The 23727-nt window shown below is 49.8% G+C and overlaps 9 protein-coding genes and 1 non-coding gene across 10 annotated transcripts; 8 read left to right on the top strand and 2 right to left on the bottom strand.

Annotated features, from left to right (window-relative positions):
• The first annotated feature begins 2818 nt into the window (after positions 1-2818).
• Positions 2819-4490, top strand: F5J12DRAFT_824168 (uncharacterized protein). Its single transcript, XM_051745430.1, has 2 exons — positions 2819-3000; positions 3054-4490. The coding sequence occupies exon 2, from the start codon at positions 3295-3297 to the stop codon at positions 4432-4434; it is 1140 nt and encodes a 379-aa protein (XP_051601137.1). The 5' UTR covers positions 2819-3000; positions 3054-3294; the 3' UTR covers positions 4435-4490.
• A 1084-nt stretch (positions 4491-5574) lies between these two features.
• Positions 5575-7052, top strand: F5J12DRAFT_891644 (FAD/NAD(P)-binding domain-containing protein; the record flags this gene model as incomplete). The annotated part of the gene is made up of 4 exons (XM_051747509.1): positions 5575-5745; positions 5800-6138; positions 6191-6598; positions 6672-7052. 4 exons carry the CDS (start codon positions 5575-5577, stop codon positions 7050-7052), a joined length of 1299 nt encoding a protein of 432 aa, XP_051601136.1.
• A 530-nt stretch (positions 7053-7582) lies between these two features.
• On the top strand, positions 7583-9681 carry F5J12DRAFT_41947 (FAD/NAD(P)-binding domain-containing protein). The gene is made up of 4 exons (XM_051739333.1): positions 7583-7631; positions 7704-7986; positions 8049-8387; positions 8440-9681. The coding sequence occupies exons 2-4, from the start codon at positions 7816-7818 to the stop codon at positions 9298-9300; spliced, it is 1371 nt and encodes a 456-aa protein (XP_051601135.1). The 5' UTR covers positions 7583-7631; positions 7704-7815; the 3' UTR covers positions 9301-9681.
• Position 9682: 1 nt separating this feature from the next.
• Positions 9683-11807, top strand: F5J12DRAFT_42100 (uncharacterized protein). Its single transcript, XM_051739343.1, has 3 exons — positions 9683-10334; positions 10402-10740; positions 10793-11807. The coding sequence occupies exons 1-3, from the start codon at positions 10164-10166 to the stop codon at positions 11474-11476; spliced, it is 1194 nt and encodes a 397-aa protein (XP_051601134.1). The 5' UTR covers positions 9683-10163; the 3' UTR covers positions 11477-11807.
• A 948-nt stretch (positions 11808-12755) lies between these two features.
• On the top strand, positions 12756-14297 carry F5J12DRAFT_824138 (FAD/NAD(P)-binding domain-containing protein; the record flags this gene model as incomplete). The annotated part of the gene is made up of 3 exons (XM_051745429.1): positions 12756-12843; positions 12900-13238; positions 13292-14297. Coding segments are annotated over exons 2-3 (1151 nt in total), but the record flags the coding sequence as incomplete, so codon positions are not given.
• A 776-nt stretch (positions 14298-15073) lies between these two features.
• On the top strand, positions 15074-16121 carry F5J12DRAFT_41880 (major allergen Asp F1). The gene is made up of 3 exons (XM_051739330.1): positions 15074-15302; positions 15361-15746; positions 15801-16121. The coding sequence occupies exons 1-2, from the start codon at positions 15219-15221 to the stop codon at positions 15733-15735; spliced, it is 459 nt and encodes a 152-aa protein (XP_051601132.1). The 5' UTR covers positions 15074-15218; the 3' UTR covers positions 15736-15746; positions 15801-16121.
• A 541-nt stretch (positions 16122-16662) lies between these two features.
• On the top strand, positions 16663-17740 carry F5J12DRAFT_41966 (uncharacterized protein). Its single transcript, XM_051739335.1, has 5 exons — positions 16663-16959; positions 17010-17139; positions 17189-17375; positions 17425-17617; positions 17682-17740. Exons 1-4 carry the CDS (start codon positions 16831-16833, stop codon positions 17582-17584), a joined length of 606 nt encoding a protein of 201 aa, XP_051601131.1. The 5' UTR covers positions 16663-16830; the 3' UTR covers positions 17585-17617; positions 17682-17740.
• A 2547-nt stretch (positions 17741-20287) lies between these two features.
• F5J12DRAFT_718976 (high mobility group box domain-containing protein) lies at positions 20288-20590 on the bottom strand (the record flags this gene model as incomplete). Its single annotated transcript, XM_051741142.1, has 1 exon — positions 20288-20590. A coding segment is annotated over one exon (303 nt), but the record flags the coding sequence as incomplete, so codon positions are not given.
• A 1733-nt stretch (positions 20591-22323) lies between these two features.
• F5J12DRAFT_t100 lies at positions 22324-22408 on the top strand. Its single transcript has one exon. It is a non-coding gene; the product is annotated as a tRNA-Arg (tRNA).
• Positions 22409-22593: 185 nt separating this feature from the next.
• Positions 22594-23659, bottom strand: F5J12DRAFT_719142 (glyoxalase-like domain-containing protein; the record flags this gene model as incomplete). The annotated part of the gene is made up of 4 exons (XM_051741152.1): positions 22594-22962; positions 23024-23380; positions 23452-23503; positions 23559-23659. 4 exons carry the CDS (start codon positions 23657-23659, stop codon positions 22594-22596), a joined length of 879 nt encoding a protein of 292 aa, XP_051601129.1.
• Between the last annotated feature and the right edge of the window lie 68 nt (positions 23660-23727).

The following is a 23727-nucleotide window of genomic DNA, read 5'->3' as shown; positions in this document are numbered from 1 at the left end:
CCACAACTCATGAGATGATCCCTCTGGCTCACTTGGTCATTTTCTCAGGGAAATATTGTCAAATACTGGTGCCCACTACTGTACCATCAGTATAACATGCTCTCAGGACCATCAGTCCCTTAAAAAACCTGCTGCCAGTCAATCCCTGCACTGTTTCCCCACCCATACCTGATGTATTCTGGGACTAATCAATGCTTGGAAGGCTGAAAATGTTATGGAGGTCAATCTGGCACTTCAGAACATGATGGACAAACCAAGCCCCTCTTAACCAATGCATTTCTGGCCCAGGGACACTGGTATGGAGATTAGGGCAAGACAAAGCCTCCTTGTGCTCCAAGCACCCTAAGAAGGTTCACTAGATCTTGCTCTAATCTGAACTTTGGATGACTGGGGAAGGGTTATTTGGTCACATGTGACCAAAGGCAATAATCAGGGCTGGATGGTAGCACAGGATTCTGCTCCATGGCTGCTCAGTAGCATATCCTTCTGATGACTCCCAAGGGTAAAGAGGATTTTGTCTTGCCCTAACCTCCATATCAGTGTCCCTGTGGCAGAAATGCATTGGTTAAGAGGGGCTTGGTTTGTCCATCATGTTCTGAAGTGCCAGATTGACCTCCATAACATTTTCAGCCTTCCAAGCATTGATTAGTCCCAGAATACATCAGGTATGGGTGGGGAAACAGTGCAGGGATTGACTGGCAGCAGGTTTTTTAAGGGACTGATGGTCCTGAGAGCATGTTATACTGATGGTACAGTAGTGGGCACCAGTATTTGACAATATTTCCCTGAGAAAATGACCATGTGAGCCAGAGAGATCATCTCATGAGTTGTGGTAAAAGAGGGAGGTTTAATGGTACAAATTCAATGTTTGTCATTGTTTACATGCTGACAAATCATCTGGAAGATCATGTGGTTTATTATGTCATCATATTTTTCCATCCCTCCTGAGATCTCAGCTGCTGGTTCTCCAAATACCCTTTTCAATTCAAAAGTGAAAAAACCCTTTCAATGGTATTGCAGTTTTAAATCAACAATATCTCCACTGCCTGTCAGCCAAATCATGTGACAAAGGTACCATTCTGTAGCCAAGAGCAATTACTAAATTTGGTCCTAGAGATGCAAAGCAAAATTCCCACCCCTTTTCATGCCACACCTCACACACTCCATTTAGAGCAAACATTGAAAGGGTTTTTGGAGTCACTGTAACTCCTTATCCTACATGATGTATTGTTTCATTTAATCCAATAGAACAATGACTCCCTCTCGTCTTGTGCAATCGGACGAACCGTGAACTACTACTTAAACAACTCCAGTGATGATGAATGACTATTGATTGATATTGTTGATTGGGGGCAACAGTGCCAGCTGGGTCAAGAGATTAGTCAGCGTTCGGAATTCGCCGAAGTCTACCAGGTTATGGCATAGTCTCCTCGTCGATCATCACATCGAATCCTTTCGATCTACTATTTTTCCCGTTCGTTGTCATTCTCCGTGTATGTAGTTTTCCTCTTGGTATCCTAGTCTTTTCAGTCTTGTGGTTCATTCTAGCACAAGGTCGCAGGCTCACTGGGGTGAGTCGGAGAATTTGGATACTGTAGCGCCTAGCACCTCCTGTATGATTTCTCACCAAAGCTGTTATCAGTAACTACGTGACCAGCGTCGTATCTCAGAAAGAAATGGCGTCGACATTTGCCGAGATCCCAGATCGCATTAGAGGTACAGAGAATGACGAAATCGCGGTCACGACCAGTCAGTGACAGGTTTAAACCATTTATTCGCATCCTGATGGGCCGGAAGTTTATCACAACTCCTTCTTGATCCGTCCGGATGAGGGATTGGAGCATTCCTTGACGCATAGCGCGGAGAATTGACTTCCCGAGATCACAGTTTCAGCCTCTCAGGGCAAGTTCCTGAAACTCATGGCGCTTACTGTGGGTACAAAGAGGGTGCTTGAAGTGGGAACACTCGGTGCGTGGTTTGCTTCCCTCACCTCTACTCGGCCGAAACAGGACTGATCATTTATCTGTCACCCCAGATATTCGACCATTTATGTGGCGAACTGATTACGCTTGAGATATCAGAAGCTAACGCCAAGGTAACGTTCTACAACATTTCTATAAATGCCTCCGCACACATCTATCAACAGCTGATCCGGTGGCATAAACACAGGTTGCCTGTGATAATTTAGCTAAAGCAGGAATACGAAACTCCAGAGTGCTGGTTGAAAACGCCATCGAAACCCTTAAGGAACTTCCAACGGTGGAGTCATTTGACTTAATTTTCATAGACGCTGACAGTAAAGCTACCCTAATTACTTTCTCGAAGCGAAAGGCTTAGTCCGGAAGCACGGCGTCATCGTGGTTATCTCATGCATCCTTAATTAATTTCTTCCAACACTCATACCACAAAACGGGTCGTTAGATCATGGACAATGTCGTGCAGAAAGGCCGGGTTGCTGATGGGAGCTTTGCATGCCGTCCCGACCCCTCCAAGGACGAATATCCCGACGACTCCACTGTCGTGGGCGTTCGTAAACTGTTGAGAATGTTGAAAGAGGAGAAGGGGTAGACGCGACAACAATTGCAACAGCCGATGAGAAAGTTACGACGGCTTCTTGTACGCAATTAAATTATATAATCCTACAAGAACAAACGGTTCAGATTAACTCACTACTTTAGCATGAGGCAGTGTGAACGTTGTGGAAGGAACCCTGTATTCCATCGGACCACACTCCAGAAGAGCGAATGGCTGAAGTTAAGGTGTAAACCATACTTACTCCTTCAGTGGCATCAAGGAAGGGCAACACGTGGTATCGTACCTGTTGTTTGAAAGAGTTTGAATGCCCAGAAGGAGATGTGAACGGTGCTTAATGATAAGCGCAGGGCGCCTCAGACTCCACAGCCAGATGAAGCTCGACATGTGCCATTGAAGAACCATAGGAACGTGGACCTCGTGTATGTGCAAGGGTCGGCTATCAAACACATTCCGAGAAAGCCCTATCTAGCGCTCGGTGTGGCAGAATCAGGTCAGACGAATGGAGGAACAGTACGTACATGCTACCATGCATAGACGACACCCACAACACGTAGGGGCGTTCAAAATCCATATGTATCCCACACATCGAAAGAGAATGACATCGAGAGCAGGCCATTCCAGACTCACCCCAAATATGTAGGTTCCCATGCTAAGTTGCACCGCGAGGCAGAGAACATGCGAAGGGTGAGGAAGAATACATAAGCTCCTTTCAAGACGCCCACGACCACCGTAAACGCATTTAACTCCGACTATCAAGCTATGACGCCTCCCATAAAATTCTTCCGCGCCATTATACGTTTCTCCAAAAGGATGATCAAGGCAGGTCGAGGGAAAACGGTCGACGCAGTGAGGGAGGTACTTGACCCGCCCGACGTTGACGCGCACGCACTTCTTCAGATGCGTGCAAGGGCAAACAGACGTCTCGACCAGGTACTCGGAGTTACGAGTACATTTGTATCCGAGGACGAGAGAAGGCACGCTGAGGACGTCACGAGGGTTGGAGAGATCTTGCGAGTGGTTGATCTGGATACGACAGGGTGGAGAAGGTTGGTCAAGGTAGCACAACGGAGTGTTTTCCAGTTCCTCCCCGAGGCCTCATGCGACTTCGCCGCTTTTATTCGCCATATCACCTTTCACGCATGGGTTGTTGGCGTTTTAAACCAAAACGATCCTCACGGCAGAGTACTCCCAGAAACGGATCTCACGGTAGAGGAAATCACCAACGCATTCTTTGAATTCAGTGAACACGGACATACGAACGTCTCACCTATTCAGATCCACAACACTCTTGCGCAGTGGGTCGCGGCCCGAGAGGAATATCCAGACTACCCCCCAATCAACTTGGTATTTCCGCTGTATGATAAGCTATGGCGACTAGTCGCGGCCACGGTCATCTGCGCACAGTGCTTCCCTGCCTCGCGTAATCCCCTTCTCGATTTTGGCGAGAACCCTACGAGACGGCAGTTTAGCGTGTCTATGGGAGGATACGGGGACCCAAGTGCTGCAGATGTCATCAAAGAGGTTCTGAGACTGCACCCACCCGTTGAGCAGATCTCGCGGCCGTATGGACTGCCGAGGTGGCAAGCGATGCTCAAGGGCCATGTACAGACAGCGGATATAAAGGCAGTCCAGAACTATGACGAGAGAGGGGCACATCTGGGGGAGCCCAGGGAATTCAGGCCTGCAAGGTGGCAGGACGAGGTAAAGCCAGCCATGTTTGCGTTTGGGGAAGGGACACTCAGATGCCCTGCCCACCAATGGGTCCCCGCTTCCGCTGCGCTTATCGCGTCCAAGGTTATGGAAGGTGTTGATGGCGTCAAGTGGAGGATGGAACAGCCGGGGTCTGACAGAGAGACGAGGTACAACTGGGAGGGTTGGACCATCCGCAAGGCGACGTGAACAACCCCCTGTGGGGAGGTTGCGATTGAGGGAACTGGACTTTCGGTAGTACGAGGACTCTATGTGTACTACACTCTGTCCGCCATGTATATACGTGTTAACAGCAACGAACCAACAGGACCAGTGCGCAGCACTGCGGAAAACAGTCACCTTTATCGTCCCTTGCACCCGCCGGGCCTTCCGCATCAATCACTAGTGACAAAATACTTCCAGAGCAGGGACGCTAATCGTAGATTGTTCCAGTTGGCATAATGGCTCATGATACCTGAAGAAAATTGATTAGAACATGCCCGGGGAAGGGCTAAGAGGCTTCCTTGGTACGTCCGTCTGAATTTTCTATCTTGTGGAAAGGATTTTTGAACCCGCTTGGGTGGATTTGACTGATGCCAGTAAATATTAAGAATTTAGTCCTCGCTCGCCAAGGGACGACCCTGTTTTCAATTGCAGAGGGATGGCAGTTTATCGTAGTGGCTTAGACGCTGCGCTACGAGATAGCAGACAAACGAAGTCCGAGTACCTTAGGCATACCACAAACTCGAAGAAATCAATCTTTTTTTTTCGCTTGGCAGACATGTATATCATCGTTCTATGCCGTGGATTGGGAATTCGCCACATTTGTGGGAAACCGAGAACTCTACAGACACCCAAAACGCTGACATAGGATTACGAGTCGAGAGCATGAAAGCTCGTTGAGAGACAACTGGGACACAAGACTCATTTGGTAAGGAAGGTACCCGACTTCTGTGCAGAATGTAAGCATTGGAACGGAACCGCAGATGGCGATGTTCTGAGCGAGTCCGATTTCGCAGCAGCAAGTCCGGTTTTATGTAAATTACATCCACAGTCCCCTTTAAGCCCACCGCACATGCTCGAGCGGCGAGTGGCTGTGCCAATCCAGATGCTCGTTTGCCCATAGCGAGGTCGGCCACTGACAGAGTTGCCGTTGCCGCAATGATTCATCAGCGCAACATGAAGTGTGTCATCGTTTTCAGGGGTGCACTGACTCGACAATGACAACCGGTGATATGATGCTCAGTGAATCGTCCTGCAGGGACTGCCAGGAGTCGAGGGAACGAATAAATGCAAGGGCTTCCACAATCTTTACCCGGTAGTCTCCTGAACACTTCACTGACTTGAAACATGTCGCTCCCCCAAAACACCACTGTACTCATCGTTGGAGCTGGCCCAACTGGTCTGGCGAGTGCCTTGTCCCTTATCCATCACGGGTTCAAGGACTTCGTCATTGTAGATGCTGTCGTTGAAGGGGACAACAGTTCCCGTGCTATTGTTGTCCATGCTGCCACCTTGGAAGTAAGTGACCTTTCACAGATTTATCAGTACTTGACTCAAATAACAATATGGCAGGCTCTAGACATGATAGGCTGTGGAGATGAGTTAGTTTCCAAAGGCACAAAGATGACGAGCGTGAACTTTGACACTCAAACAGGAGCGCTTTCCCGCCTTCCGTTTGACTCACTGGAACCATACACTCGTCATCCTTATGCACTCGTTATCCCACAGACATTCACGGAGTATGTCTTGGGACAAAAGGCAGCCGACCTTGGTATCACTGTGCACCGTCCACACAAAGTTGTGGGTATGAAGGTAAGCGCGGTTGATACCGACCTCGCAGACATCACGTTCGAGGATGGACAGGTCGTTACGACCAGATACGTCATTGCTGCGGATGGCGCACGTTCAACGGTTCGTACTTTCGTTGCTTTCCATGTGATCACCCTTATGGAGAACAATTTAGATTCGCACCATTGCGGGTATTGGCTTCGTGGATCCGAAGGATAGCCCGGAGCATGACTCCACTACACTTGTGCAGCTTGTTCCGGCAGATGTCACCTTTGACAACCCGAAGTTAAACATCTCCAATTTGAGTGGCGTGATGTCCGCGAACACTTACTTCTTTTCTGTTCCCCTTCCTTTCACATTCAACGAATACCTTTCTAGGAAAACCGGCAAATTTATTGAGGATAGAATAGTCAGGATAGCGTGTGGGGTTCCAGTAGGAGAGGGGCCCGTTCCACAAGCACCGTCCAAGGCATACATACAGAACCTCATCGACAAATTCGATCCCTTATATCTGTCGTCGGACCCCTCTGCCAATCCAAGTGGAAAAGGTGTCTGCATAAAGGAAGTCATTTGGTCTTCCCGTGTCCGCACCCACTCCGCCATTGCCGATACTTTCTTCGCTCGCCTTCATCCAGATGACTCATTAATACCCACAGGAGCTGCTATCCTCCTCGTTGGCGACTGCCGCCCATATCCATTCTCCTGTTGGGGGGCAAGGCATGAACCTCGGTCTTCGAGACGCAGTCTTCCTCGGAGAGGTGCTCGCGAAGCACGTCAAAGTGACGGAGTCCAAACCTCTATCGGAAGCCGACCAGATCCTGACTGACTTCGCTGCGGAGCGACGCACCCGCGCACTCAAAGTCATCGGGTTCACAAAGAGCCTTCTTTCAGTTGGTGGGACAAAAGACGCGGTCGTCGCATGGTGGTTACCTATCAGTAAGGTGACTTTACGGGACTGGGTACTATGGATGGTAGGAAAGGTGTACTACCTGCAAAGGCGAGTTATGTGGAACTTCAGTGGGTTGGGCCGTAGATAAAGAGAGATACTGCGAAGTTGAGGGAATCCGCAACCTACCTAATAGTAGTTTTTTTCTACTGTGTTTGCTGCGAAGTTTTGGACCTTCGTATTGATGTGATGACGATTGGGACCTAGATATATGACGATTACGATTCAAAAAGTTCTGACGAGAACCTGCCAATCCAAAAACCAGCCAGAAAGCTCTCCTATGACTAGTCACCTCACGACAAGCAATCAATACCTATACCCCCACACTCGCCTCGAACATCGTTCCATCAACAACCCTAACAATGGCCAGGTGACTAAACCTCGACAGCCATTAGCACGCTGGACTTGTGCTACTACGCTAGTGCTGAGAGGAGCCGGTGAGTCATCGATTCATCTTTGAATCCCATCACGCGTGGCGTGATTTAATTTGAAGGCTGTACAAGTTGTCCGGGTGAACTTTACACCTGGAACTAACCGCACCACCAAGTTATCTGAGAATGGCTCCGCTTGAGCTCATGGTCCATGTATTGTTCGATATGCGTGTGCGTCACAAGGTCGCCCGCGCAAAACAACTGGAGACCGTTTGTGTAACCAAGATCGGCGGTGGTAGGTAAATGGTCCCTTACTTGTCACCGTGCGTCTTCATTACATAACTCATTTCCTACGCTACGTGGTTTTGAAGTCTCGCAGCGCTAGCCATTTACCGCTCTCTAGCACTGCAGGGCATGTTAATACTCAACAAGGATACCGTCTATACCCCGTATACATATTTCCTCAACTTCACTATCTGAGACATGTCACTTCCCCGGAACACCACTATTCTAATTGTTGGAGCTGGGCCAACCGGTCTGGCAAGCGCCCTATCACTTATCCATCACGGGTTTAACGACTTCGTCGTTGTGGATGCTCTCGTCAAAGGGGACAACAGTTCACGTGCTATCGTTATCCATGCTGCCACCTTGGAAGTACGTGCTCTGTCATAGATTTAACTGTACACTTCTATTGACCCTAACGAACATCATGACAGGCGCTCGATGTGATAGGCTGCGGAGGCGAGCTGGTCTCCAAAGGCACCAAGATGACGAGCATGAACTTTGACACTCGAACGGGGGTGCTGGCCCGCCTGCTATTTGATACACTGAAACCATATACTCGTCATCCTTACGGACTTATTATACCACAGACGTTCACGGAGCATGTTTTGGGGCAAAAAGCGGCCAGTCTTGGTGTCACAGTCCATCGTCCACACAACGTTGTGGGTATGAGGATAAACGCGGACAATACTAACCTTGCGGACGTCACATTCGAGGATGGGCAGGTCATTACGACGAAATATGTTATTGCTGCGGATGGCGCACGTTCAACGGTTCGTACCTGGCGCGCTTTCCACACGGTCATCCTTATGGCGAGCGCTTCAGATCCGCCCCATTGCGGGTATTGATTTCGTAGATCCGAAGAATGGCCCCGGACACGACTCCACCACACTTGCGCAGCTGGCTCCAGCAGATGTCACCTTTGACAACCCAGAATTAAATAACTTCAACTTCAGAGGTGTGCTGTCTACGAACAACTTCTTCCTTTGTGCCCCTCTCCCTCCCACATTCAACGAGTACCTTGCAAAGGAAACCGGTAAACATATTGAAGAGAGAATATTCAGGGTGGCATGTGGGGCACCAGTAGAAGAAGGGCCCGTTCCACACTCCCCATCGAAGGCATTCATACAGAGCCTCATCGATAGATTCGGTCCCCTGGATCTGTCGTCGGATCCCTCCGTCAATCCAAGTGGGAAAGGTGTCTGCATAAAAGAAATCATTTGGTCTTCCCGAGTTCGGACCCACTCCGCCATTGCAGATACTTTCTTCACTCGTCTTCCTTCCGGCGACTCATTGAAACCGGAAGGAGCTGCCATCCTCCTCGTTGGTGATGCTGCCCATATCCATTCTCCTGTTGGGGGGCAAGGTATGAATCTCGGTCTTCGAGACGCAGTCTTCCTAGGAGAGATGCTAGTGAAACACGTCAAGGCGACGGAGTCCAAACCTCTATCCGAAGCCGACCAGATCCTTGCCGATCTCGTTGCGGAGCGACGCGCCCGCGCACTCGAAGTCATCGGGTTCACAAAAAAATTGCTTTCCGTTGGCGGAATGAAAGACACGATTGTTACATGGTGGTTACCTATCAGTAAGGTGACTTTACGAGACTGGATGCTCTGGATGGCAGGAAAGGTGAATTACCTGCGAAGGCAAGTTATATGGAACATGAGTGGATTAGGTCGTAGGTAAAGGAGAGCTCAGAAGACTGCAAAGTCACATACCAATACGAGAATCCACAACTATCGTCGCTGCGTTGTAAAGTATGAAGTTTTGCGCATTGTTGGTGATTGGGGTTTGGGCGTGGCATAGAAATACGGTGCGAAAATCTTCAACAAGAAATTGCATCTAATCTTGTCACAAATATAATTCATTGGAACGGAAAAACGTTGTATACCAACCTTCTCGAGAATATCATCATGCTCACCGACTTATTCCTTAACCGTAAACTTGGTCGTAAGATACGATTTGCACATTTAGGGGAAAACCTTAAGTGAAGGAATGCAAACCGTGAGGCTTGAAGTGAAAGCCGTCTGGACTTTCATTGCAGAATAAGGAGAGCTTTGTCCGAGTTGACAAGATAGCTAGACTTCTTGGTCTTCGGAGTTCCGCAATCAAGCTCCGCGGCGATTGTAATATTTCGCTAACCATTTACCCAGTCCTAATGTGTAGCAGACTCGGTCTTCCCTGGGCGTTCCAAGAAAATCTAAGGAAGACAGTATGATGTGGAGCAGACTCACAAACTTCGGAGGTACTGTACCCAAATTCTGCGCAGAACATAAGATCAGAATGTTCTTGGATTAATCGATTAAAGGGTATTCGGAATGAGTCACTTCGCATGACAAGGCACATACAAGCTTTTACGGTCTACCACTCCTTCGGCGTGTTTATCACGGGCCTAATAGTCAATTGGGTAGCGGCGGTATGTCATCGATTCAGACAATGACCACATCATGATGTCATGGCGCACAAAAATGTAGGAACGGAAGGCTTCGATAGCCAACACAACAGCCAGCATCTCTTCTTGCTAGTTTCTTCAGACTCGCAGTTGAAGCATGGCGCTCCCTCGAAGTACCACTGTGCTAATCGTTGGGGCAGGCCCAACTGGTCTAGCGAGCACCTTGTCTCTTGTTCACCACGGGTTCAAGGATTTCGTCATTGTGGATGCTGTCGTCAAGGGGGACAACAGTTCCCGTGCCATTGTTGTCCATTCCGCCACCTTGGAAGTAGGTGTCCAGTCAGAAACTTAACAGTCCACCTCCGTTGACCCCAAAAACTTCAACGTGACGGCAGACTCTAGACGTGATAGGCTGCGGAGACGAACTGGTGTCCAAAGGCACAAAGGCAACCAAGATGAAATTTGGCACCAGAACAGTGGAGCTGGCCCACATTCAGTTTGATGCACTGGAACCATACACCCGTCATCCCTACGCACTCATCATACCTCAGACATTTACGGAGCACGTCTTGGGTGAAAAGCTCGCCAGTTTGGGTGTTACTGTACATCGTCCCCACAAAGCCATGGGTGTCAAGGTCAACGCAGACGATGCCAATCTCGCGGACGTCGTGTTCGAGGACGGACAGACTATTACGACGAGATATATCATTGCTGCGGATGGCGCACGTTCTACGGTTCGTCTTTGGGACATCATTTCGACGATTGCTCTTACAGACAGCGCCGTAGATTCGTACTGTTGCTGGTATCGCATTCGTAGACCCGAAGAGCGATCATGGAGACGACCCCACTACCCTTGAGCAGGCTGCTCTAGCGGATGTCACCTTTGATCGCCCAGACTTGGATGAGTCCGACTTCAGAGGTATAATGTGCCCGAATAATTTCTCCCTCTGTGCCCCTCTTCCTTTCACCTTCAACGAATATCTCGCAAAAGAAACCCATGAGCATATTGAAGGGAGAATATACAGGATGGTGTGGGGGATACCACTGGAAGAAGGGGCTGTCCCACACTCACCATCGAAGGAGTACATGCAGACTCTCATTGAAAAATTCGGACCACGTGACCTCTCGGCTGATCCTAAAGTCAACCCCACTGGGAAAGCCGTTTGCTTGAAAGATATCGTCTGGTATTCGCGCTTTCGCACCCACAGTGCCATCGCGGACACTTTCTTCACTCGGCTTTCTTCAGGCGACTCATCAGACGTTCGAGGGCCTGCCATCCTACTTGTTGGTGACGCTGCCCATATCCATTCTCCAGCTGGCGGGCAGGGCATGAACCTCGGCATTCGGGACGCGGTCTTCCTCGGAGAGGTGCTCGTGAAGCACATTAAAGCGACGGAATCTATGCCTCTGTCGGAGGCCGATTACATTCTTGCCAAGTTCGCCGCAGAGCGGACGTGCCCGTGCGCTTGAGGTCATCGCCTTCACAAAGACCTTGCTCTCGATCGCCGGAGTGAAGGACGAGGTTGTCGCATGGTGGTTCCCTGTTAATAAGGTGACTTTGCGTGACTGGATGTTGTGGATGTTGGGGAAAGTGTATTATCTGCGAAGGGAAGCTGCGTGGAGCGTTAGTGGGCTGGGTCGTAGATAAGGAGAGTCACGAAGTTGTGCGACTGTGGTCATCGTGCGAAGTCGAGATGCCTGGAACACAGATATCACTGTATTATAGGGAGTCGGATCTGATGCACGTGCTGTGGTTTCTTAGGAATGTGCTGTAAAGTGCGTCGGAGGTACGATGTGAGGGACAGAATGCGTTTTCGCGAGGCTTACAACGAAAGCTCCTCTCGATCACGAGCATAAGTAAATCTTCCTGACGCAAAAGCGGACAACTAGATGAGTCAGAATATGTAGAAAAATTATTTGTAGGGGTTTGTGCTTTCCATGGCTTCTCTCCGAAATTCGTGAAAATGGCACTGGAGGTGTTCTGTCGCCTGAGCAGCACTTCCAAGATATGTAGCGCAAAACGGAGTCGCCATCTGCTGGGGTTCCTACCCCGTCCGAACCCGTAAGTCATGGGCTTCGTTGTCAAGGACACAGCCATCACTAGTCCGTGTACACACCCACTGGCAGAATAACATGCCCCGGCAAGGGGCAACGCGTACGCAGATGACACACGGATAAAATGCGATATACTCAGTCGGAATTCGGCGGAATGGCGAGCTACTGAGCTACGCCCCGATATCGAGTAGACGACTAAGGTACGAAGGTAGCTACCAGAGGAAATGAATCCTTATGAGACGACTCAAGCGCGTCTCCTCGTCGGCCCAAACCACAATAAGCCTAATTGCTAAACCATTGATCTGAGCCGTTCGCATCCGTATCACCTGTCGTCGTCAGCAGCTCTGTGCCACCCTTACGTTTTGATTCGTCACCGTGGCGAGCAACCATCCGAGATTCCACGTAATACTTGCCGTCCGGAAACTTCGATATGGTCACGAGGTAAACATGTCACCATCATCCAACGTCTCCACCACAGTGACTCAGAGATCGGGCCAACCGTTCGCAGGTTCCCAGACCGAACGGCAAGCAGTGCAATCAAGGAAACGATATATACCCTGTGTAGTTCACCTACGGATATCCTCAGAACTTCAAAGTTCACTGCCTGAAACATGTCGCTTCCCAGGAATACCACCGTACTAATTGTTGGAGCCGGCCCAACCGGGTTGGCTACCGCTTTGTCTCTTATACGCCATGGGTTTAAAGATTTCGTCGTCGTGGATGCTCTTGTCAAAGGGGACAATAGCTCCCGCGCTGTCGTTGTCCATGCTGCCACCTTGGAAGTAGGTGTTCCCTCAGAAATTTGATATCCATCCCCCTCGAACAACATTATGCACAGGCTCTCGATACGATAGGCTGCGGAGACGAGTTGATCTCCAAAGGCACGAAGATGACCGCGATGAATTTGGGCACTCGAACGACGGCGTTGGCTTATCCTCAGTTCGAGGGGCTGAAACCATATACCCGCCATCCTTACGGACTTGTTATACCTCAGCCATTCACGGAGCACATCCTAGGGGAAAAGCTTGCCAGCCTCGGTGTTACTGTGCACCGCCCACACAAGGTTGTAGCTATGAAAGTAAACGTGGACGATGCCAACCTCGCGGACATTATATTCGAGGACGGGCAAGTCATTACGACGAAATATGTCATTGCTGCAGACGGCGCACGTTCTACGGTTCGTATATGTGCTGTTTGCCCCCGTAACCATCGTTATAAAGAGCGTTTTAGATTCGCACCGTCGCTGGTATTGCCTTCACGGATCCGAAGAGCGGTCTCGGAGACGACTCCACCTGCCTTGCACAGCTCGCTCAAGCGGATGTCACGTTCGATACCCCGGACTTGGACAACATCACCTTTAGAGGTGTCATGTCTCCAAGTAATTTCTCTCTCTCCATTCCCCTCCCTTTGACTTTCAACGAATACCTTGCCAAAGAAACCGGTAAATCTGTCGAAGGGAGAATTTTCAGAGTGATATGTGGCGCACCAGTAGAGGATGGGCCCATCCCACAATCACCGTCGAAAGAGTACATGCAAAATCTCCTCGATAGATACGGTTCCCTCGGCCTCTCATCAGATCCTACTGTCAACCCCAGTGGGAAAGCCGTCCGCATAAAGGACGTTTTCTGGTGTTCCCGTTTCCGCACCCACTCTGCCATTGCGGATACTTTCTTTACTCGTCTTTCCTCTGGAGACTCTTCAACACCCGAAGGAGCAGCCATCCTCCTCGTTGGCGATGCTGCCCATATCCATTCTCCAGCTGGTGGGCAAGGCATGAACCTCGGTCTTCGGGACGCAGTCTTTCTCGGGGAGGTGCTCGTGAAGCACATCCGAGTGACGGAGTCTGCGTCTTTATCTCTACCGGAAGCCGATCGCATCCTTATCGAGTTCGTGACAAAGCGTCGTGCTCGCGCACTCGAGGTCATCGGGCTCACGAAGAAGATTCTTGCGCTCTTCGGTGTGAAGGATGAGATTTTTGCATGGTGGTTACCCGTAAGCAAGTTGACTATTCGGGATTGGACGCTATGGGTGTTAGGAAAGGTGGGGTATGTACAAAAGCAGGCTGCATGGAACGTTAGCGGGCTGGGTCGTAGGTAGCTGCTGAGTGTCGTGATTTGTTTCTTGCCACTCTCCACTCGTCGCTTTCACGAATCTTACGAAGTTACCTATTCACAGTGTAATCTCAACATGTATTACAGTGTATTTCAAGTTCTTGTGTGCACCTTTAGAACGTCATGTCTTTGAGTGTTTAGTTGTTCGTGGGATCGCATTATGTAGGAGACAACTTCAAGCCCTCCGCACTGCCGTCACCGTGGGCACCCTCGATACAAAGAGAGAGTGGCACACCTATTCGCCAGAGGCGACGGTCCTATTAGAGGCATGGCCTAGGTCACAGTGACCGAGAGGTAATCTCCGGAACGTCTCGAGTCGGTTCAAACATCTGGCTTCGAATCGGCCGGGTATTATCGCAGGCGATTGGGGCTTCCGGTCGGGCGACGCCCGGGCTCCAGCCCTGACGACTTTTCAGGCGGGTACGACAGCCGGTAGGTGTATTCTTCGTCTCCTGGACCATTTGGACTCAATTGCATAGACTTCCTCATGCCAGCATGCTAAGACCTCCAGCCTCCTCCGGTTCGAGGAAGAACTCTGAAGTCACAACTGCTAGGCAACATAGCTTGACCCCAAAACCTTTGGTCCTGTTGGAGGAATTCCCTTTTCTACACACGTTTACACATCTACAGTTGCTGAATTCGTGCTCGGCATGTATAAGCTCCGGTCGAAATGAATCATTCGCTAGCTTCTGCCATCGAATTTTGCCCATACACAGGCTCGCTCAGGACCCGGTAACACAAACTAGGGAGGTATGATACCGGTCTATTATGTTGACATTTGCTTCATGAGTCATGAGAAACCTACTCGTTGTATGGCCGGGGAGTCAAGGCTAATTCTGTCCCGCTCTGACTCTGGATGAAGCGTGGAACACTGACAAAGCCGCTTTTCGTTCAACTGGGCGAGAATTATCCTCTGGATGTTTGGCTTGCGAACTTTGTTATGGACAATCCATTCCCCAAAGGCAAGGTATTTAAAGCCTGTGTTGAGGCTTGCATGAGGGAGCTCTACAGCGCTATAGCGATCGTTATCGCTTCTCCAACTCGATATGCGGTTGACAAAGACCATTGTTTGCCTTACACTGGCCATTGCGCCAGTTCTTGCTAACCCTATGGCTATGCGAAAGAACAAGGTACGCGTTCTATACTTCATTCGTCCACACTCGCCACTCACAAGTCATTTCTCCGAAGGAGTACTCCTGTAAAACTCACAAAGGAAACTACAAAATCGACGAAGACAAAGCCAAGAACAATGTCCATCATGCCCCCTTGCACCCTGGGCGTACTGGATACCCTCACAGGCTTCACCATTACTCTACTCATGGCGACGAGCACCATGAGCAAGATTATTACCATGGCCTTGAGTTCGACAACAAGAAATGCAACAAAAATGGTGCCCGCTTGCTCGCGTTCCCCCTCTTCGAAGACGGCCATCTATACCCCTATGATAAGGAGCCTAAGGCTGACCCAGGTTTAGTACGTGCCGTCTATACCGCACCAGGCAAAGACTTCTGCGGTATCCTCCATGAAGGTGGGGAACGTGGTCTTTACGAGTTCTGTGTTTGAGAATCTAGAAGGTATAGTATATTCGTTTTCGCCCTCCGTACTGCAATCTGACGCTGCCGGTTCAGGTCATGCAGGACAGTAAAAATGGATTAATGGGTGTAAAGTAGCAGCAACGCCAACTGAATGACCCAAGAGTCAATCTCGCTGCTCGTTTTGATCAGTTCTATTTTACAATAGATAAAAGTCGGTAGGGTATCAGAGTAAAGATAGCAGATTTCTGAGATTTGCTAACCGAACAAACTACGGTGCAACTAAAAGAGTACTCTCGACACCGGGGATTACGTTGCTTCACAATACCCACCTTCGGTACTTGATTCCCAGCAAGCTCAAGTACTAGTTTCGTCTTTGCGACGCGGCCCCCTCGTACTCCAACTTCCCAAGGAAAAACTCCGGAAGTCTAAAGCCCCGATCACCCTTGGCAGCGACCCATTCAGAGTGTATGTTCCATCTTCGCCTCTTCAACAGTTTGCGTTCTTGTTGCTCGGATATGACGAAGTGAGTGTCTCGCGTTCCAGGACGTCATGCAGCATCCAAATAGTAGCGAAGGCAGAGTTGGATAGACTGTCGCACATGAGAATGGTAACAAGTGCATGAGCATTTTTAATGATCGATCGTTCAATGCTGAAGACCTCTCGAATCAGGATCGCGATGGCGACCACATCCCAGGCATTCTTTTTGCTGGCCGACGGCCGCACAGCCTTTTCTCTGATGGGTTTATAGGGGAGGGAAGGAGGGATTCACATTTCAAGTGGTTGTAGTAGCCCATGATGACAAGGAGGACGATTAGCTTACCCTATACACCATCTCCGCCTTAGGCCGTCGGTTAATCCGCGACCGTCGCTTCCCATCCAACCTCACTCCGCCTCTGTGCGCTGTCCCAACCTTCCTTCACCTCCTAGGCAAGACATCGTTCACAAGGATTATGTACTCAGCACACACATTGTCCCGCTGCGCAGCCCAGAGTGGTTCCAGATGTACCCCTTCCCGAGATCCCTACCGCATTCCAACTCCACGTCACCCGCTGAAAGGAAAGAACAGATAGCAACAGTCGTCAAGCAACTTATCGAGAGGCAGGAATGTTTCACGTAAGGGAGAATGCCTGGTGGACACGGCCAGAAACCACTCTGGAACTGCGTCAACCGCTATGTCAGGACCTGTAGACGCGGTACTGTGAACACTGGGTTGACTTTGTTCCTCGCCCATGCGAATGGGTTCCCAAAGGAGGCGAGTCGAGCTGCACTTCACTCTAAGTCCCAAACAAACCAGGCATCTAGATATGGGAAATCATGTTACGAAGCCTCTTGGATTCGCCAGCTGCCCCTTTAGTGGATGAAGTATGGTCTTTTGAAGCCGTTCAGCATGGTGACTCGGCTCTCGTGAATGCGGAAAACTTGGGTGGAATTTGTAGGGGAATCTTGGTAACCAGTAATCATTGAGTTTAATGACTTCTCAGTTGACACGCAGGACAACACTCGCGACAATGCTAACTTTCTGTTATACTACCTCCCGGACGAGACTACACCAACACCCTTGCCTACACAATTATCACGAATTTCGCAAGCCACAAGCGACGCCCGCAAAGAACATGGATTCCGCCAGCGGAAACTTGTCGTCGGTCATTCGTTTGGTGGCGCCACATCGTAGGTAGATGGCTGCGACCTTGGGTAGTTACTCACTTCTTTCGTGCAGTGTACTTTCGTGCCCCTCATCTCCACTAATGCCCATAATTCTGAGTATCGAGAACAAGCTTCTACAACCAACAGTTTCACCCTGGACCTTGGGCTACCCTTGCCACCACTCGCGAGGCGATATACCATTTCCGTGCGATGCAAGCATCGATAGCCCCTAGTCAACTTAATATCTTGACCAAGCCACTAAATAAGTTGAGTTGACCAAAGCCGATGTGCTGACATTCTCTTATTTACCTAGGGATGGAATCTTTGCAGCAGTTCTCGCAAGGCAGGCGCCGATACTTAGCTTCTTCTCACCTCTATACTCCCAACGCGATCAAATGCGCATTCCATGTAGAAAAAACCTGCTTTTAGATGTATCTTTCCATCAACATTGTGCATCGAGCTCGTGTCCCTTCGTAAACAATGTCCAAATGGCTAGGAAATATGCGAAGACAGTACAAAGAGTGGTCGATTGAACGTGAGTCTTAGTTATGATGAATATCTTTGACCTTGATGCAAAATTTACGATCTCTCTGTATTTGAGATTTCGCTGCGAGATCGTTGCGTGCCTGGGTGAGTAGATGACCCACCCTGTATTTCTTAGAGGGGCTGCTACCCACCGCGTTATCGACCGGCGCTTGTCACAGGCTCTGTTGTCATTTGTCCGTGAACACGCCACGGTCACCACCAATCGCATTTGGTTGACAGAGGGGATCCTTAGAACCACTCAGATCGGCAAGGGGGTAGAAGCAGATACGACGTATATCGTCATTGAGCTATAGGAATAATTCGAAACGATCGTGCACGAGTTTTCGAAAAAGGCGAGTTGATATATCATCAAATCTGTCCTGGATAATGAGCTTGAGCGTGCTTATTGTGCTGAGGCGCTGCAATGTATCCCCTTTTGAGCTTTCCGCGTTACAATCCTGTCAACAATAAATACTGGCGGCTAAGGTGGCAAGCGCCGAGGCACTGGCTCAAGTGTTCACGTTCATGAGCGATCGATCATGTGGGCTTCAATAATATCTCCGGACGGATCATCTTACAGAGGACCGTAGAACGGAGCTTCCACAGGCTTCCACCTGCTCATTCCTTTACTGTAGGCGACGGCCCACGTACAGCGCTTACACCGGTACCGTTTGTAGGTCGTGCGCGCAGACGATAAGCCACTGCCAATCATCGCCAAACTTCCACCCCGCCGCCTTAATCATTTGGGACTATCGGAACACCAGAGAAGGAGACAGGCAAATTGATGCGCGGAGTGGGTAAGGGGAGCAAACCCTACGATCATCGACCGAGAAGGGGAGATAGTTGATCATTTCAATTCCACGGGGCAAGAAATGCGCGCGCAAGTCTGAAGTCGATCTATTGGTGGGGGAATGTGTTTGGATAACATATGCACGTATGTGTGACACGAGGTGGAAGTATATGTACAAGAAAAGTTATGAACAAGGCAACAGGTAAAACTGAAGTAGGATGTAAGTGAACGCAAACATCGTAATGACAGGAACGGGGGTTAAAAGATAGATGAAGGATAATAACCACTGTTCGAACTCATCGTAGTGAAAATGGGAATGTACAAGAATACAATACTAACTGCAGAAATCCTAATACTTGCCAATGAAAAGAGATGAGGAACAATCGGAGCTGGCCAGAGAGGTAAGGAGCTGTCAAACAGAGGCTGGAGGATTTCGTCTTCCCTACGACCATACCGTTTCACCCGCATCCGTTCCCGTACCGGTTTTGACTTCTCCAGCCAACCGCTGAACCACGTTTTCCGGGGAAAGCCTTGCAGGCTGGTCACTGAACAACGCGGACTGCTGCTCAAACAATGTTGGAGCATACTCCACATAATTCCCCATATTACCCATGAATAGATCGCAGTTTTGCAACCCGATAGCGTATGCTTCAAGCGCTTGCGCGCGTTCCATCTCGTCATACGACGATGCTTCCCTGTCCACAGGGCTATATGCGAAGTGGCTAAGTGAGTTACTGGACCCCATTTCCGTGACTGCACGCTCAACGGGGTGAGCAGGTAGCTCTCGTAAACCATAGGTGAGTACATTTTCGTCCGCGCTCACGTCGGACATATCATGCGGGACACTTCCCGTCATAGGCGGAGGTGACGACGATGATAACTGAGATGAAGAGGAGGGGGCGTAGCCAGAGCCACCCACAGAGCTCATAACGGACCCGGAGGGCGACAATGGCCCAAAATGACCATCCCACCCTTCCAGAGACGACGTCACGTTGTTAAGAGGGACCGTCGCACCAGCAGATTGCTGATGGTCTTCGAAAGGTGCATCGAGGTCGACAGAGAGACCAGCGGATGGATATGGAAGGGGATATTCGCATTCGGATTGTCCCAGCTGCCATATTCCATCGGACGACTGGAGTATGGGAATCAGCACAGCTTTCACCGGTTTGAAGCCAAGTCGACCCACCTTGTTCTGCTGGTCTACGCAATTCGCCTCAGGTGGCAGATCGGATGGACATAACCCTGTTGCTGCGATAGGCTGCCGAAGGTCCAGTGCTGCATGTGGCGGGAGATGCAGAACCTGTGCTACACAGTCCGATGGTTCTCGAGCAATGACAATCCCGTCGATCAACGAGTATGACCTGCAATCGGGTTGCATCGAAGGAACGAAGGGCGGAGTGGATAGTAGATCTCGCCGGGGAACGGACGTTGACCGACTACGCCCCGCACTTTCAAAAGCTTTGTTTGTGCGTTCGGAGGTCGGACTGAGTGGCATGGCGGCCACGTTCTCGTTGTGAGAGTGGCTAGACGCCGCCAGTGAAGACGGGTGGATATTAATGGCGCCCTCAAATGTGATGCCGCTATTTCCCATGTGTTCGAAACATGCCGTCTTGCTCGCCGAGGTTTGCCTCCGCATAGGACGGAACCGGTAATGAGGATAAAGGCGAGCATGCTCCTCCCTCTCTCTATCAGCGAGACGCTTATACTTGTCTTTCTCGGGAGTGGGCAGTTTCTTCCACGCCTCTCCGGCACGTCTCGAGAGCGTTTGAGTGAGAGATTGTTCGTCCAATTCCTGCGAGTTCCGAACAGCGTGTTTGCGGGTGTAGTTGCAACGAAAGATGATAAAGGCATTGCGGGGTCTAGGAATCCAAGTAGGGTCACGGCTACGATTTCGTTGTGCCCTACGATCCGATGAAGGTGCCATCGGAAAGCGATGGGTGGCCAAGACAGGGGAAGAGCCGGTGTGCTGAGCAAACCGTGTATATGATGGCGTGGCTTTATCTTGGGACGTTTCTGATGTATCTTCGGTATGGATTTGAGGTTTGGGGTGGTCAGCCGGACAAGTAGAATTGGTGAAGACAGACTGAGTTGAGACGTATACCTCTTCCTCGTTACCTTTGGTTGGTGACCAACCACGAAGAACGAGTTTTGTCGAAGAGAACGGCATCATCGTCAGGTAAGTGTCGGTGAGAAAGAAGGTATACGTTTGGAACAGGCGTTTCAACGTATGTATGACTGTCGAGACTATAAGGACTCGGAGGTATAGTCAACCATGGTACTGGCGGCGTGTCAGTTGGGACGACGGGACAAAGGGACCTGAATGTCGAAATATGTGGGATTTGACATGTCTCGAGCCCCACCTATCTCTGCGCCGGCCTGCGGTTGGACAGACAAACACCGACGATGGCGTAGAACAGGAACCAGTGAGACGATCTACCATAAATGGAGATCACTTCGATCATGATCGAACCTGTCACTTCAGCTGTCAATGTGGTCGCTTTTATTATGTTTTATGAATGCAAGTCAAAAACTCTCTGCGAACCGACACGTATCGCTTTTTGTCTTTGTCGCTGTCCAGCTGCCACAGAAAAAAAATTGACAGGGAGGTCCGTCACTACTAGATGGCTTGAAATTTGATCAATGCGCAATGCTGCTCTGGACGGAAGCGGATTGATTTTGGAAATTGGCGGGGCCCGGTACCCATGATGAGCCACACTTCTTCCGGAATGAACTGAATTTTTGGAAGCGGCTGGACGGGGGTTGATGGCTACAAGTCAGTGCAAAAATCTTGAGTTGGAAGTGCTGAAAGGTGCTGAACTGCATGTACCAGGATCACTCGTCGCGCGCGGCAATTCTCGGCAGTTTCGCGCCATTTCAAACAGCGATACCAACAAAATGCTGTTCCGCGCTGCCGCACAGAGCGGAGTGTGAATTTATCGCCCAGCCCGGGGCCCCTATACTACGTTCCGCAACAGAATTTTAGATAGTGCACCTTAAGTTTCCCCATAACTTGCTAACCTTGCCATGCATTATATTTCCCCAAAAAGAACGAGTTCATTGATTCCTAGGATCTCGCAAGAATGCCACAGCACTGGAAATGGTGATCCGATTTCATGTCACTCTCCTATTGGGCAGAGAGCGACCACAGCCTATTTCTCGCTTATTGCGGTATGTACATTGGCTATCTCCCATATTATAGGGTGTGATAGTTTATAGTGTATACCATATTGCAAGCAAGAAACAAGATAGTCGTACATTACCCGTTGCGCGATACTACCATGTAAGTACTGTAGTAAGTTCTATATCCTCTATAGTAAAATACCATTTTACACAAACGTCATTGGAGACAAACTGCTTGAAGGCCTGCCCATCTCGCGTCCACATCACACGTCACCTGTCCGTAAGTCCATAATAGACCCCGATCGTGGCAGCTCAACGTGATCGATATGATCCGAGAAGGCGTCCGCGTCAAGCTTAAACCAACTCAACAAGGTAACTCTAGTGGAGCAGGCTGTTAGCCATTGAAGATAAAGACCTTTGCAATTCAAATTGTTAGAATTGAGCGTAGTGCTCCAGGAGAAAATGCTAAGCGAAAGCATTAATGCCGTTGTCGCCAGTCGGCACCTCATGGAGCCTCCGCGAACTGATTTGCCAACTGGCCGTGTGGCGAAATGGCATCGCGTCTGACTACGACTGAAAGCAGTCCATCAGGAGATTGTAGGTTCGAGCCCTATCTCGGTCACTTTTTTTCGAAGCGCCTTTGCTTGCGGTTGTACGATGAATGGATCTACATACTGCAGTGGTAGATGATGAATTGATTTACGCCAACCCAGAACTGTCCAATACGCTTCTGGAAACTACACTACCGCTAATAGGACAGTTGACAGTCGTTGAAGGCTGCCTAATCTCAATGCAAGTAGCAATCCCCTACGTGGTTTTCACCTGCCAAACTATCTTACCATAAGGCGTTGCAGATGTACCCTCTTTCCCTCCAGGTTCTACCCAAAAAGCAACCTCGTAGACACCAGGTCCCCGTCCGGCAAGGTACGCTTCTTCGTCCTCGTCCACCGGCGCACTCAAAATTAAGCGTGGCCTTAGTACCCCCAATCCGGAATGTGGGGTCTCCAGGGACCATGTATAACCCGACGACGAGTGCTCAACTGGGGGATCTCCAACCACTGATGTCAGTTGTGACGATTGAGCATCCAGTGACTCGGCCATCGTGAGTATCCGGACGTGTGAGATTCCAAGTACTCCAGATGGATGTTTCGAGTTCGAAGGCGGGTCAATTGGAACCTGCGAAGCGTTTATTTGGATAAAGAATCAGTATACCCGTCTTTAACCCTCAAATACTTACCCTCCACTTTCTCGGTGTCACATCGCCACAGAAAAATGGGAGTGTTCCACGCTTTCGTTCCTCGTGAGGCGCCGTGATCATCCACTTCAACGTCTTGCCATCCTCGCGCACGCGTCCTCCATCAACCTCAGGATCGTACGCCGCGCCAGATCTATCCAGATCGGCACGTTCATTGATTATGCGCGCGATAGAGACATCGGGATCAGATGAGCCTAGGAAAGCGTAGTCAATCCATCCGGGGTGTTTATACGACCACGGATTCGAGTCGCGCTTTTGGCGATCCGGTGAAGTTGGAGGGTAATGCGAGGCCGGGTGAGTGAAGGAGATGAGTTCGAGGTACGACCCGTCGGCTAGGATCTGTTGAGGACGTCATATTCGGTTCCATATCGTCATAGAAAAGTCTTATCGAGAGACACAAGGAGACTTACTACCAATGCGTTCGCTGTTAACCCTCCTGTATGTGTCCCTCCTGGAGTAACGCTTAGAGTGATTCAGTGTTCGACATATAATGTGATAAGATCGGTCATCCTCGTACTTGAACCCCAGATCTCGGAACTGCTGGGACGCCAACTCAACTGTTCCTGGAGGGGTCAGGTGGACGATGTGGTCCAATATCTTTGTCGATGGCTCAGACATACTTCTAGTGTTCAAAAGTTCTGTACTAATACAGAGCTGAAAAGAACCGAACGAAGGATTTGTAGATA

The sequence above is a fragment of the Pisolithus orientalis genome (assembly GCF_024613125.1).
Source record: "Pisolithus orientalis strain OTSU chromosome Unknown F5J12scaffold_10, whole genome shotgun sequence".
Taxonomy (NCBI): Eukaryota; Fungi; Basidiomycota; class Agaricomycetes; order Boletales; family Pisolithaceae; genus Pisolithus; species Pisolithus orientalis.
The sequence above is the reverse complement of the archived record's forward strand: the minus strand, read 5'-3'. Positions and strand labels throughout refer to the sequence as shown.

Coding starts and splice junctions, on each gene's coding strand:
- F5J12DRAFT_41947 (XM_051739333.1), top strand. CDS start 7,816: ATGTCACTTCCCCGGAACACCACTATTCTAATTGTTGGAGCTGGGCCA. Junction 7,987..8,048: donor TCCATGCTGCCACCTTGGAA/GTACGTGCTCTG, acceptor ACATCATGACAG/GCGCTCGATGTGATAGGCTG. Junction 8,388..8,439: donor CGGATGGCGCACGTTCAACG/GTTCGTACCTGG, acceptor CGAGCGCTTCAG/ATCCGCCCCATTGCGGGTAT.
- F5J12DRAFT_824168 (XM_051745430.1), top strand. CDS start 3,295: ATGACGCCTCCCATAAAATTCTTCCGCGCCATTATACGTTTCTCCAAA.
- F5J12DRAFT_41966 (XM_051739335.1), top strand. CDS start 16,831: ATGCCTGGTGGACACGGCCAGAAACCACTCTGGAACTGCGTCAACCGC. Junction 17,140..17,188: donor GGAAAACTTGGGTGGAATTT/GTAGGGGAATCT, acceptor ATGACTTCTCAG/TTGACACGCAGGACAACACT. Junction 17,376..17,424: donor TCGTTTGGTGGCGCCACATC/GTAGGTAGATGG, acceptor TCTTTCGTGCAG/TGTACTTTCGTGCCCCTCAT.
- F5J12DRAFT_41880 (XM_051739330.1), top strand. CDS start 15,219: ATGCGGTTGACAAAGACCATTGTTTGCCTTACACTGGCCATTGCGCCA. Junction 15,303..15,360: donor TGGCTATGCGAAAGAACAAG/GTACGCGTTCTA, acceptor ATTTCTCCGAAG/GAGTACTCCTGTAAAACTCA.
- F5J12DRAFT_42100 (XM_051739343.1), top strand. CDS start 10,164: ATGGCGCTCCCTCGAAGTACCACTGTGCTAATCGTTGGGGCAGGCCCA. Junction 10,335..10,401: donor TCCATTCCGCCACCTTGGAA/GTAGGTGTCCAG, acceptor ACGTGACGGCAG/ACTCTAGACGTGATAGGCTG. Junction 10,741..10,792: donor CGGATGGCGCACGTTCTACG/GTTCGTCTTTGG, acceptor ACAGCGCCGTAG/ATTCGTACTGTTGCTGGTAT.